General features: G+C 39.7%; 1 protein-coding gene across 3 annotated transcripts in view; it reads left to right on the top strand.

Moving 5' to 3' along the window:
• CNTN6 (contactin 6) overlaps positions 1-13,940 on the top strand; it is a 218,315-nt gene that overhangs the window by 189,801 nt on the left and 14,574 nt on the right. For all 3 annotated transcript variants that reach the window (XM_074957524.1, XM_074957523.1, XM_074957522.1), the window contains 6 exons: positions 131-248; positions 1,236-1,394; positions 1,486-1,635; positions 6,259-6,329; positions 12,419-12,653; positions 13,336-13,451. In XM_074957524.1, the coding sequence (XP_074813625.1) occupies positions 131-248; positions 1,236-1,394; positions 1,486-1,635; positions 6,259-6,329; positions 12,419-12,653; positions 13,336-13,451 (849 nt within the window). The remainder of the gene's footprint in view (positions 1-130; positions 249-1,235; positions 1,395-1,485; positions 1,636-6,258; positions 6,330-12,418; positions 12,654-13,335; positions 13,452-13,940) is intronic.

Consider the following 13,940-nt stretch of genomic DNA (forward strand, 5'->3'; position numbering starts at 1 on the left):
CTGATGACAGCAATGAATGCTTTAATTTAAAAGCTGCATTTTTATTAATATTTAGCAAGTTATAAAAATGTCCGTTTGGAAAACATGTTGTGAGTGATTAGTTTTATCTTTTTCTTCCTTTTATCTCCAGGAATCTGTTGGGGATTTGATGATAAGAAATATTCAGCTAAATCATTCCGGGAAATACGTTTGCATGGTACAAACAACCATAGACAGTCTATCTGCAGCAGCAGATGTAATTGTAAGAGGTAAGTCTATTAAGTGTAGAATTGTAACATAACTTATGTAAGAATGTGAAATGGGTAACATCAGCAACTGGGTTGGTGAAATTTAAAAAGTTTGTGGGTCTCTGGTATAACAATGCAGTTATGTGATGGCATTTCCTACACTCATTGCTCTCTTTGGACCAAACTATATTGGGTAGGTACTAGCCAAAGTAAGGGTGGTGAGTAAGTGCTCATTCCAATTGGAGCAAGCCCCATTTAAGGTAAGGTGGCAAACATCCTCCCCAAGCATTCCAGTAAATGGGGAGGTTGTCTCCACAGTTTGCACCAGCCTTCAGAATGGCACATCCTGCTCCCCCACAGGTGTGCCCAGGTTATTCTTCACATTGGTGGAAAGAGGCAATGTCATGATCCTGCCTTCTCTCCTCCCCCCATTTAGAGTTCTTAGGATGGAACATTCTATGCATTCTACTGGTTGCTGGGACTCCAATTTTGTGGCCCTTGCTAAAATACAGGGATACAATTAAGAATCTAAGAAGATGCTCTACGATAGATGTTGAAGCTCAATTATGCATCCATTTCAAACTTTAGGAAAAGTCAAATTCTATTAGATATAAGGCTCCATCTCACAACCTTTGCAGACCCTAATCCCCCATTAACTTCAGTGGGAATTTTGGATATTCAGAGAATGTGAGGTCCAAAATCTTATTTTACATAGTCATATAATAAAGCTTTTTCAACTGAGTTCTGGTTCCTTCATGCTAACAATAGAGATATTTATGTTCAATATCTTGTTTTAAATACCGCAGGAATGTCATTTTTTCAAGCATTTAATGAAGACATGAAACCTTGAGAGCTAGATTATGTAACTCTTACTCATGTGGGTGAGCCCTTATTTCCATGAGACAGGCCCACTGACTTCAGTGAGTGAATATGGGTTGCACAATCCAGTCCAACAATGAATTCAATATCCTAGGGCATCAGTTACCCTAAAATATATGTTTCTATAAGGCCCTCCAGGTCCCCCACAAGATGTTAGAATCGAACACATTTCTAGCACTACTGCCCTGCTATGCTGGAGACCAGGAACAGATAATAATAGTCCAGTCCAGATCTACAGTGTTCAGACAAGGACTCCTTTTTCAGTTGGATGGCAGGCAGTTTCAACCGGTAAGCAATCTGAAATTTCTGGTTCACTTTCATGCATGTCACAAGACTTACTCCAAAGGTGCATTTTCATTCACATGTCTTTTGTATTTAGTTCCTGAAGTTCTCAATGGTAGAACCTATTCAGCAACAGTGACTGGTTTAAACCCTTGGGTTGAATATGAATTCCGTGTGGTTGCTGGCAACAACATTGGGATTGGGGAGCCAAGCAGACCATCAGAACTGCTAAGAACAAAAGCATCAAGTAAGTTTTCCTGATTTGTTCCAATGATTTTAGAAACCTCCTAGTAACTACTCTGTTCTATTTAAAAATGAAATTACATCAGGCTATGGGACTGCTCCAAAGCCCACTGAAGTCAATGAGGATTTTGCATTGATATCAATGAGCCATGGTCCACGCCCTGTGTACATTACATTTGTGGAAGCATCTCTCAGTTCATAATATGCTAATTCAGTCTTAATGAAGCTCCAATTATATCAATGGAGATTATCTTTCTTACACCGGGTCTGAGGTTGGTCATACTGTTATAACAAGATATGAATTCTATTGTTTAAACACTAATCACAGATCTTGTTTTCTGCCTGTTATAATGGTGTGCACATGCCCGCCACTGAGCAAAGCATCAGTATGGAATGGTTAATGTCATCTTCCTGAGTAGAATCCCTAACAAAATTTTACATCTTTATTCAAAATTTGTCTGAGATCACCTGAGTATCTGGGCATAGTTGAAGTAACTTAGGATGTTATCCAAAGACCACTGAAGCCAATAGGATTGTATTCAATGATTTCAGTGGCCAAAACATCAGTCCCTTTGCTACAAAGTCAGCCTAGCCCATACACATTTCTCTAACCATCTCCTCCTTCAGCTCTTTTACCTACTTTGTGAGGGACTCTACCAACAAACACCTCTTATGTTGGTTGGTTCCCCCTGCTTGGCTTTTGCCAGTGGGGATATGCAGACTGCATTCCCTGCAAGTCAAGACTACAGCCTGAGCAGAAGCCACCAGGGTCATAACACCTATCTGGTGGGGGCCCCCATAGGTGCAAACAGAGGAAAAGATAGCAGTAGTGTTGGTGACATGCCATTTTTCTCCCATTGTGGGTTCTTCCTTGTAGAGTACCTACAAGTTAGGGAAAGGATTTTTTTTTTTAAACCTACTTTCCTCAACTTGCAAACTCCCTTAGGCTCCCATCTGCCTTCATCTTACCAACTACTTGAAGAATGTCTACACTGCAACTAAAGGACAATGGCCAGCTGACGTGGAGCTTGGGCGAAGGGACTGTTTAAATGTGGTGTAGACATTTGGTCTTGGGCTGGAGCCCAAGTTCTGGGACCCTACCCCCTTCTCAGGGTCCCAGAGCTCAGGCTCCAGCCCAAGACCAAATGTCTACACTGCAGTGAAATAGCCCCTTAGCCCAAGCCCTGCAAGCCTGAGTCAGCTGGCACAGGCCAGTCTCAGGTGTCTAATTGTAGTGTAGACATACCCTGGTACATACTTTTAAAAGTGTGGGCCCCACACATAGCAGGAATGAGTGACTCAACCCCTCTCACTCAGCTGCCTCTAATTACTGGTCTATTCAAATAAAAACTGAACTGCTCTGACTTCTAAAGGCCTTGCCAAAAAACTGGTGCTAACTCACCTAACTGCAGGGCAATCTAGCCCAGACAGTCCTCAACCACATCTAGATTTCAAAACACAGAAACCAACCCAGAATCCCACCAAACTCAATGGCAAGTTCCCAGTACAAAAAGAGCTCCTCCTTTGTCCCCCCGAGTTAATTAATAATAATAATAAGTCAGAAGTGCTCACCAACTGCCTAATTCCCTTAGTCTCCCAGCTGCCTTCATTTTACCATCCCCTGGGAGCCTATGTGCTTTTTAAAGACTGGGGCCCAAAACAGCTGGAAGGGATGACTCATCCTTTCTCATTCATCTGGTGGTGATGAATAGAGTGAAGATACAGTCTAGCTTTTCTTAAGAGCAAGGGGAGTATGCTGCAGCCCCAGAAGGGGTATAGTAAATTGCTACCTTCTCCCCCTGGAGCAAGTGGGGAGTATGAGAGGAATTGTGACTTACTAAAACTGCTCTTGGGACAGTTCAGCTGTGTGCCATCCTTCACACAGGACTGAGCATGAAAGTTCAGTATAGCCCAGGGGAGGTTCTAATTCCTCACCAACCTAGAGTGATACAAATACCAAAATACCTTCTCAGGATGAGGTTTCAGAAGCACCTATTGCAGTCAGGGACTTTTGATTCCCTCCCTTAATTAGCAATGCTGCTGTTTACATGATGCTTCAGTGAGTACTAGTGTGTTGGAATTCAAGCTTCCTTCCATCAGGAAAAGCTTTCAGTAGCTCTGCTAGGGGGCTGCACAAGACTAGATGTGAAGAGATGGCACTTGCACAGCAAAAACAAACAAAAACCCAACAACAACAAGACCATTTAAAATAGAGAATTGGGGAGCAATGGAAATAAGAGAAAAGAACAACTTTCTCACAATGCATTCACTAGGGCCTGACCCATTGCCCATGGAAGCCAGTGCAAAGACTCCCCTTAATTCTATTGGACTTTGGGTCAGGTCCTAGTGCCTTAAACGCTTTATTGCTGTAAAACATTCCAGCTGCTGTATATACAGCCTGAATACAACTGCTGTGCAGAGAGATATACTAGACACAGCCTAGCATTCTTTTCTTAACAGAATATGAATTCACAGCGAGAACACAGCAGTGGCACCAGAAGACTAGCAGTGAAAGGGTAAATTGTAAATGCCCTGTTGTAATAGCTATTTTGCCAGCTAAAACCTGATTGAGCATTAGTAGATCTGTGGATGCAAATGAGCCACTGCTCATTTCATTAAAATGCAGCTGAGAATTAATTGAGCATCCGTTGGTGCACTCAACCGTAAATTTTCATCTGTTTCTCAACTATGACCCAGTTGAGGCTCTGTTGAGCAGTAGTATAAATTTTTCCCCATGCAAATGTAGTAAAGACTGAACTCATTTAACACATGTGCTAATTGAGCATCAACGGGTTCATGGAACAGTGGAGCACGAGTTGAGTCTGGCTTGAAAGTCTTTCTTCATTTACTTCTTTAGATTAATCCCCCTCCTTCCCATCTTAAATTCCTTAACTATGAAGCACACAGTGACGTTGGATATGAGTGATAAAATGTAACCACCAAAAGATCAATACTTTACTTTCATCAAATACTGTCATTTTGAACAATATTCTCTCCAAATTTCTAAAAATGGAAAAACAAAGCAAAACAACTGGTCTGTACCCAGTCCTCTGAAATGTTGTGCAGAAGATATGAGCTTGAGGCTAAACTTGCCCTATAGAACATGTTCTCTTGGAGAGAGACTGTGATTTATATACAAAATTGCTAGAGGGGATGAAGCGTCACAAAGGTTTAGAACTGCACTGGAGTAATTAGTGTGTGGTCATGTAGTGAGTGGTCATGTATCTGGTTAATAACAATACAAAGCACGTCAACATATATGGCTGCTATCTTTCTGATATTGAGTAGTAGCTTATTTATGTCATTAGTCCCATAGAAGATGGACAAGAATAAGGGACTTCTCAAGGTAAAGGAGACTGAATTTGGCCCATAAGGTCAGATTCCTCTACCTGTACTCTGGTTTAATATCAACTTAGTCCAAAAATTGTCCCACTGAAGTCAATGGGTGTGATTGTATGGTGTGCCTCTGAGAGGCACAGCACAAAACTTGCAGCTCAGAAGGTTTTAAGCCACCTTTGTTCACTCTCAGACCTGGCCTGCTTGAGGTGCATTGAGGCCCCAATAATTTGAGGGACCTATGAAGTGTAACCCTACCCTTTCCACCTCTGACATATCCTTCTGGCCCACATCACACAAGGGACACAGACTTTACTCTACATCAAGTCTTGCAGTGGAGGCCTTGTAAGGCAGAGTAAACTGCCTTGAGCAAAGCTACTAATGAGGGGAATGCTCTTTTGGCTAGCTCCAGCATTCTAATTTTTTTTTTTTTTTTTTACATTGCTGTGGTAACGTATAAGGGCCATAGTGGAGGTGAGAATCCTTCTCAATGTTGCTACTTGGGGGCTGCTATTTAATCTGAGTAATGCTGTCAGAATCTGGCACATTGTGAGGTAGCAGAATCTGGTTCACAGAAAGAATTGAAAACAGTTTCCTTTTGCTGGGAACTTATTGCAAGATGCAGGGAATTTCCTGGGCTTTCTTGCCTCTTGGGATTTCTATGAAGTATGTGCCTCAGCTTGAATCACCACTGCATTACATTAGTTGGACACTGGAACTATACTGTCATGGTGAATCAGGCCCCCATATTTATGCACCATTGGCCTCTTCTGATTGCTTGTCAAACGACAAGAACAAATGTGGTGGCATTTTTTTTTTTGAGTGCTGAGTTTCTTAAGAAAAAGGAAAACCTATATTTAATTAAAAATATATATTTCTCTATCAACATGTTTACTGCACAAATATATAACTAGCCAGAAAATCAATAGTCTGAATGGAACATTTGCCATACAACTACAGTCTGAATGGACATAGCTACAGTCTGAATGGAACATTTGCCAATCATTTGATGCATATTAGCGTCAGATGCTTGATGTTACTAGGTTCTTTAATTTTTCGAGCCAGGATACCCATGTATCAGGCACATCTGTGTCCCCAGTCTTAGAAAACTGAAAATGTGTAAATATAATTTAAACTCATTTAAAGTATACTGTTGTACCACAGAGTCCATGTATTGCATTTTGAAAAGCGGAATCCCTGTATATAAAAACAGCTGAAATGCGAGACTGCAATCATGCATTTGACAGCAGCTGCTGTGAATCGCAAGTCACAAATGTCCTTTGTTCTTTAGTTCCTCTAGTGGCACCTACAAATGTGAGCGGAGGTGGAGGGAGTCGCTCTGAGCTTGTCATCGCATGGGAGGTAACTTTTAAATCAATTGATCAAAACAGTTTTCTGAAAGAATGTGGGTGAAATCCTAGGTCCCTTGAAGCCAATGGGAGTTTTGTCATTGATTTAATTTGAGCCAGGATTTTTCACCCTCTGCCTGGCAAAGAAATACTCAGAAAGATACAGATCAGGTTTTCTTTGTCATTAATAATTTATAGAACTAAACAGTTTGAGAGGCATACTCTAAATATATTTAGAACACGTCTATAACCCTGTTATCTCTATTATACAGAAAATTGCTTAACACGCTAATCTGCTTGGCCATTTTCTGCATTAAACATTTTTTACATTTTTGTTTGCATGTTGTTTATTCTTGAATACTAAGCTGACAAGGCAGGTTTCAGAGTAGAAGCCGTGTTAGTCTGTATCCGCAAAAAGAACAGGAGTACTTTTGGCACCTTAGAGACTGACAAATTTATTAGAGCATAAGCTTTGGTGAGCTACAGCTCACTTCATTGGATGCATAGAATGGAACGTGTAGTAAGATATATAAGTTGGAAGTTACCATACAAACTGTGAGAGGCTAATTAGTTAAGATGAGCTATTATCAGCAGGAGAAAAAAACATTTGCAGTGATAATCAAGATGGCCCATTTAGACAGTTGACAAGAAGGTGTGAGGATACTTAACTTAAGGAAATAGATTCAATATGTGTAATGACCCAGCCACTCCCACTCTCTATTCAAACCCAAGTTAATGGTATCTAGTTTGCATATTAATTCAAGCTCAGCAGTTTCTCGTTGGAGTCTGTTTTTGAAGCTTTTCTGTTGCAAAATTGCCACCCTTAAATCTTTTACTGAGTGGCCAGAGAGATTGAAGTGTTCTCCTACCGGTTTTTGAATGTTATGATTCCTGATGTCAGATTTGTGTCCATTTATAATTTTGCAACAGAAAAGCTTCAAAAACAGACTCCAACGAGAAACTGCTGAGCTTGAATTAATATGCAAACTAGATACCATTAACATCCAATGAAGTGGGCTGTGGCCCACTAAAGCTTATGCTCTAATAAAGCTGACAAGGCATAACCTATCATGTATTAAAAGAGATGAGGTCTTCAGTGCATACACTTAGTATTAGAGAATTAAAGACCAATCACACATCCAAAGGAAATCTCTTGCTTAAAATATACAAACCACAAGATACGGTCTGGACTAAAACTCCAATCACCACTCCTAGAATCAGTGATAGACACGTAAAACACTTCCTTCCCTTCAGGTTTTTTGTTACAGATAAGAAATGTGGCTTGGATTTTCTGAGCTAATTAGAGGATTTAGACACACACAACTCTCACTGAAATTAATGGGAGTTACACTGTTAAATATTTTAGTTGTCTTAGAAAATGTCAACCTGTATCTAGATATATGAAAAGGAGGATTCAACCCAGATTGCAGGGTGGAGACCAGGCAAGAAGGATTAATAAAAATAAATCTGCAGCTAGGGTTTTTTATTTCAAAAGGGCTGACTTTCAAAAATTAAGGAAATTAGTTAGGGGAGTGGATTGAACTGAAGAATTTATGGATCTAAAGGTAGAGGAGGCCTGGGATTATTTTAAATCAAAGCTGCAGAAGCTATCGGAAGCCTGCATCCCAAGAAAGGGGAAAAAATTCATAGGCAGGAGTTGTAGACCAAGCTGGATGAGCAAGCATCTCAGAGAGGTGATTAAGAAAAAGCAGAAAGCATATAGGGAGTGGAAGAAGGGAGGGATCAGCAAGGAAAGCTACCTTATTGAGGTCAGAACATGTAGGGATAAAGTGAGACAGGCTAAAAGTCAAGTAGAGTTGGACCTTGCAAAGGGAATTAAAACCAATAGTAAAAGGTTCTATAGTCATATAAATAAGAAGAAAACAAAGAAAGAAGAAGTGGGACCGCTAAACACTGAGGATGGAGTGGAGGTCAAGGATAATCTAGGCATGGCCCAATATCTAAACAAATACTTTGCCTCAGTCTTTAATAAGACTAAAGAGGATCTTAGGGATAATGGCAGCATGACAAATGGGAATGAGGATATGGAGGTAGACATTACCATATTTGAGGTAGAAGCAAAACTCAAACAGCTTAATGGGACTAAATCAGGGGGCCCAGATAATCTTCATCCAAGAATATTAAAGGAATTGGCACAAGAAATTGCAAGCCCATTAGCAAGAATTTTTAATGAATCTGTAAACTCAGGGGTTGTACCGTATGATTGGAGAATTGCTAACATAGTTCCTATTTTTAAGAAAGGGAAAAAAAGTGATCCGGGTAATTATAGGCCTATTAGTTTAACATCTGTAGTATGCAAGGTCTTGGAAAAAATTTTGAAGGAGAAGGTAGTTAAGGACATTGAAGTCAATGGTAAATGGGACAAAATACAACATGGTCTTACAAAAGGTAGATTGTGCCAAACCAACCTGATCTCCTTCTTTGAGAAAGTAACAGATTTTTTAGGCAAAGGAAATGCAGTGGATCTAATTTACCTAGATTTTAGTAAGGCATTTGATACCGTGCCACATGGGGAATTATTAGTTAAATTGGATAAGATGGGGATCAATAGGAAAATTGAAAGGTGGATAAGGAATTGGTTAAAGGGGAGACTATAACGGGTCCTACTGAAAGGTGAACTGTCAGGCTGGAGGGAAGTTACCAGTGGAGTTCCTCAAGGATCAGTTTTGGGACCAATCTTATTTAATCTTTTTATTACTGATCTTGGCACAAAAAGCGGGAGTGTGCTAATAAAGTTTGCAGATGATACAAAGCTGGGAGGTATTGCCAATTTAGAGAAGGACAGGGATACCCTACAGGAGGATCTGGATGACCTTGTAAACTGGAGTAATAGTAATAGGATGAAATTTAATAGTGAGAAGTGTAAGGTCATGCATTTAGGGATTAATAACAAGAATTTTAGTTATAAGCTAGGGACGCATCAATTAGAAGTAACGGAGGAGGAAAAGGACCTTGCAGTATTGGTTTGAAAAAAGCTAATGCAGTCTTGGGATGCATCAGGAGAGGTATTTCCAGTAGGGATAAGGAGGTTTTAGTACCGTTATACAAGGCACTGGTGAGACCTCACCTGGAATACTGTGTGCAGTTCTGGTCTCCCATGTTTAAGAAGGATGAATTCAAACTGGAACAGGTACAGAGAAGGGCTACTAGGATGATCCGAGGAATGGAAAACTTGTCTTATGAAAGGAGACTCAAGGAGCTTGGCTTGTTTAGCCTAACTAAAAGAAGGTTGAGGGGAGATATGATTGCTCTCTATAAATATATCAGAGGGATAAATACCGGAGAGGGAGAGGAATTATTTAAGCTCACTACCAATGTGGACACAAGAACAAATGGATATAAACTGGCCACTAGGAAATTTAGACTAGAAATTAGACAAAGGTTTTTAACCATCAGAGGAGTGAAGTTTTGGAATAGCCTTCCAAGGGAAGCAGTGGGGGCAAAAGATCTGTCTGGCTTTAAGATTAAACTCGATAAGTTTATGGAGGAGATGGTATGATGGGATAACATGGTTTTGGTAATTAAATATTCATGGTAAATAGGCCCAATGGCCTGTGATGGGCTATTAGAAGGGGTGGAGTTACCCAGGAAAGAATTTTCTGTAGTATCTGGCTGATGAATCTTGCCCATATGCTCAGGGTTTAGCTGATCGCCGTATTTGGGGTCGGGAAGGAATTTTCCCCCAGGGCAGATTGGAAGAGGCCCTGGAGGTTTTTCGCCTTCCTCTGTAGCATGGGGCACGGGTCACTTGCTGGAGGATTCTCTGCTCCTTGAAGTCTTTAAACTACAATTTGAGGACTTCAATAGCACAGATATAGGTGTGAGGTTTTTTTGTAGGAGTGGTGGGTGAAATTCTATGGCCTGTGTTGTGCAGGAGGTCAGACTAGATGATCATAATGGTCCCTTCTGACCTAAATATCTATGAATCTATAAGTAGGCCACACCCTTTCCTGTGTAGGAGAGCGCTGGGGAGAGTGAGTATATATGACATTCTACAAAATGAAACACGTTTTAAGGGGAAAGACTCCCATTTATTTTAGTGGACTTTGGGTCAGGCTCCTCAATTCACAGTGCTCCCTCTCTAAGTGGTGGAACTTCCTCCATGGTTCCGGGTGATGGGGGAGCATGATCTGATCCTGCCCCTAGAGTTTGCTTCCCTTTGTAAAGAGTGGAGAGTCCTGAACTCATAGATAGGATGTAATTCTAGAGAAGATTAAGGACAATTAAATGGTGCAATTTCCATAATTAGTGGCCACAACTAATCAAAATTCAACTGCGTTTGATCATATGTTAAACTGACATTTCACTCAGCCACCTTAGATAAACTCTTCTTCTATTACACAATGTCAAGAAATAAGTGGCAGCTCTTGATTTCCATGGCCTTGAGAGATGACACTGCTGTTATTTTCTTCCCTCCATGGAAAGAATCTAAGAGCAAATGGTGATTCCAGTAAAATATTTTACAGTTTCTTACTGAGCAAATAGGAATCTTGGAATCAGAGTTTAGATTGCACAATGGGCTTTTTGTTTTTTATAGTGCTACAAAGGTGTTTCTCATCTTGTATATCAGGCACCCTGTGTACCCATGTCACTTCAATGATGGTTTTCTTATTTTTCAATATACTATTTTCTCCACTTTTTGGTTTCCTCTCCTCTGTTCATCCATCATGAAGAAAGAAAACAGCAACAACCCCAAAACACCCACATCAAATTATCCCTGTTTTGAAATCTAATATATTGGACTCTACAATCTGTCCTGAGGAGCAGCCATGGGAGACACTTATTATACCAGGCTAACAAAACAGAACACAACTCTTCTGCTTCCTGTGATGAACTGACTAACCACCCTGATTAAAATCTGAGGTCACAAAAGTCTCAAAACAAATTAAATGCTCTACCAAATAGCTTAAACTCTGACATATCCCCCCCACACACACACACACACCATAATCTATCATAGTTAACTCTCTCAATCCTGAGTAAGAAATACAAGGGGAAACTATACTATGGAGGGTTTTGAGGATTAATGTTTGTAAAGCACTTCAAGGATGGTAAGCTCAATATAGATGCTAAGCTTTACTATTTCATGTCTTGCTTGCCATTGGGCTCAGGAGGATTAAGGAAAATAAGCTAAAATATGATTCTTAGGAAACTTGTTATGCTCTTCTTGCTTTTTTTCCTCCTTTTTCCAATATTGATGGTCATGGTGATTCCAACACACAGTAGATCTTTGGACTGTAAGCTAAGCTCACTGAAGCTTCTGGTGTTCTTCCTGCCTTTGTGTATACCTCCAGATTTTCTATCACTTTTGCATGGCTGCTTTTCAGTGCATCTTTGTTTGATGTGAATATTTGCACGATGTGATATATTGCTAAGGAATACATCCAGTATATCTTGTATCATGCAGCACTGATCCTTTCACTTTCTTGTTCAAAATATTACACAAATGTTCTCTCTCCTTGAAATGTCAATGTGGCAGTATTTTTTTTCTCATAAGAAAACGGGCAAACTGGCAACAGTGCTGATGAAATTGCCCGCTTGGTATGAGTCATTAATAGATACCTTGAGAGGAGATTTCAATAACATCTCTATGCAAGACAAACTTAAATAAGGACATTTTTATGCACTTGGGATGGCACTCATGCTAAAAATTGAAATAAAAGTGGTGTGCTTATAAGTATGCAATTAACATACACTTATGTATATACATTTGCTCTTTTACAAATTCTTTTCTCCTTATAAATCATCCAAAATTAGCATTTCAGTCCCTGTGGGGGGAAAAGATTCAGACGCATCCTGAGTTGAGTGAAATGCTTTTAATTTTAAAAAACTTCACACTTGCAAGAGCATGCCTTTAATGGGACTGATCAAATCTTTTGTTTCAAAATTGATTGCCTCAGTGGATATATTGTTTTGATTTTTATTTCAATATTAAATTGACTGATGGAGAAAACATTATTATCTTCTCTAAGGCACAGTCAACCAGATCAATACAACTGAAACATACTGATAGAATGAAGATTCAATTAAAACCATATATACTTTCAAATGCTTATTGATTGATTTCCTCTCCGTCTACAGTCAGTTTCTGAAGAACTACAAAACGGGGAAGGTTTTGGCTACATCATTATGTTTCGGCCTCTTGGTTCAACAAGCTGGACGAAGGCAGTAGTGGCTTCAGTAGAAGCATCAAAGTATGTCTACCGAAATGAAAGTATTATACCTCTCTCTCCTTTTGAAGTTAAAGTGGGTGTCTACAATAATGAAGGAGAAGGGACTCTGAGCTCTATATTCATTGTCTACTCAGGAGAAGATGGTAAACAGTATTTATTATTATTTATTTATTATTATTATCATTACATTTATTTGTGTTCTATTAGCATTTGTAGACCCCCAGCCATGATCAGGGCCACACTGTGCTAGGCACTGTTCAAATATTCTAAGAAACACTCCATGCCCCAAAGAGATTACAATCTAAATGCACAAGACAGGCAAAATGTGGTAGAAGAGGAAAAAAGCATTACCTGTATTTTATAGATAGGGGCTGGAGGTGAAGAGAGCTCAGGGCCAGATTTTCAGAACCACTCCGTATCTAGCAGCCCCCACTGAGTGGATTCAGAAGAAGGCTAGACGAGGCTGCTTATTGCCAGATTCTTCTAAAAAATTTGGCATCCAAAATGTCAAGCTCTTTTATAAATGTGGCCACTTATTTTGTCGCTTAAATTAGAGCTGAGCTATTCTGAAAATCTGGCTCAAGGTATAGGTGCTAAGCATTTTTGAAAATCATGCCCTTACTGACTTAGCCAAGGTCACATATGCTGTCTGTGCAAAACCAGGAATTGAAACCAAATTTCCTGAGTCACAGACTAGTGCCTTAACCATAATACCTTTTACTCCTTTTAAGTTCTTGCACGTTTGATGTTTTAACTTTTAATCAAATGATATGTTCTGTAAATTGCATTTATTACAGACATGCATTTTCTTTCTTATGATCCCAGAGCCACAGATTGCACCAATGGGGGTTTCTGTGCAGAGCTTTTCAGCTTCTGAAGTTGAAGTATCTTGGAATGCTATTGCATGGAACAGGCATACAGGAAGGGTACTTGGCTATGAGGTGACGCACACAAAAATTAATTATATATTTTGTTGAAAGATGTTAATTTCAGACTTCACTGCAATCATATCTCTTCCGAAAGCCATGCATATTCTAGCTTGCCTTCCATTACAGCGAGTTAATGGATAAGAGACCTTCACCCTACTCTTATTAGCAACATTTCACCTGAAATAAGCACAAGTATTTACAGCCCAGTACCGCAGTTCTGTCTATGCCTAATGGACTAAAGTAAATTAAATTTTCACGAACAGCACTTAGGTCTACACTTTTGCATTGAGTACTATAAGAAGACTTGCATTTTATTCTAAAAACCATAACTATCTAGCCATCCATTCATGTTGTTATAGCATAATCATCACTATAGTATCTGAGCAACATCGGGTGGCTTTGAGGCATATAGATGAGCTACAGCAAGTATTTTAACATTGGGTCACCAGTACAAATCCATTTGAAATTGAGAGTAACTGAAAGTAGTTACAATCAAAAGAC

Source organism: Natator depressus, chromosome 7 (genome assembly GCF_965152275.1).
Source record: "Natator depressus isolate rNatDep1 chromosome 7, rNatDep2.hap1, whole genome shotgun sequence".
In the NCBI taxonomy this organism is placed as follows: domain Eukaryota; kingdom Metazoa; phylum Chordata; order Testudines; family Cheloniidae; genus Natator; species Natator depressus.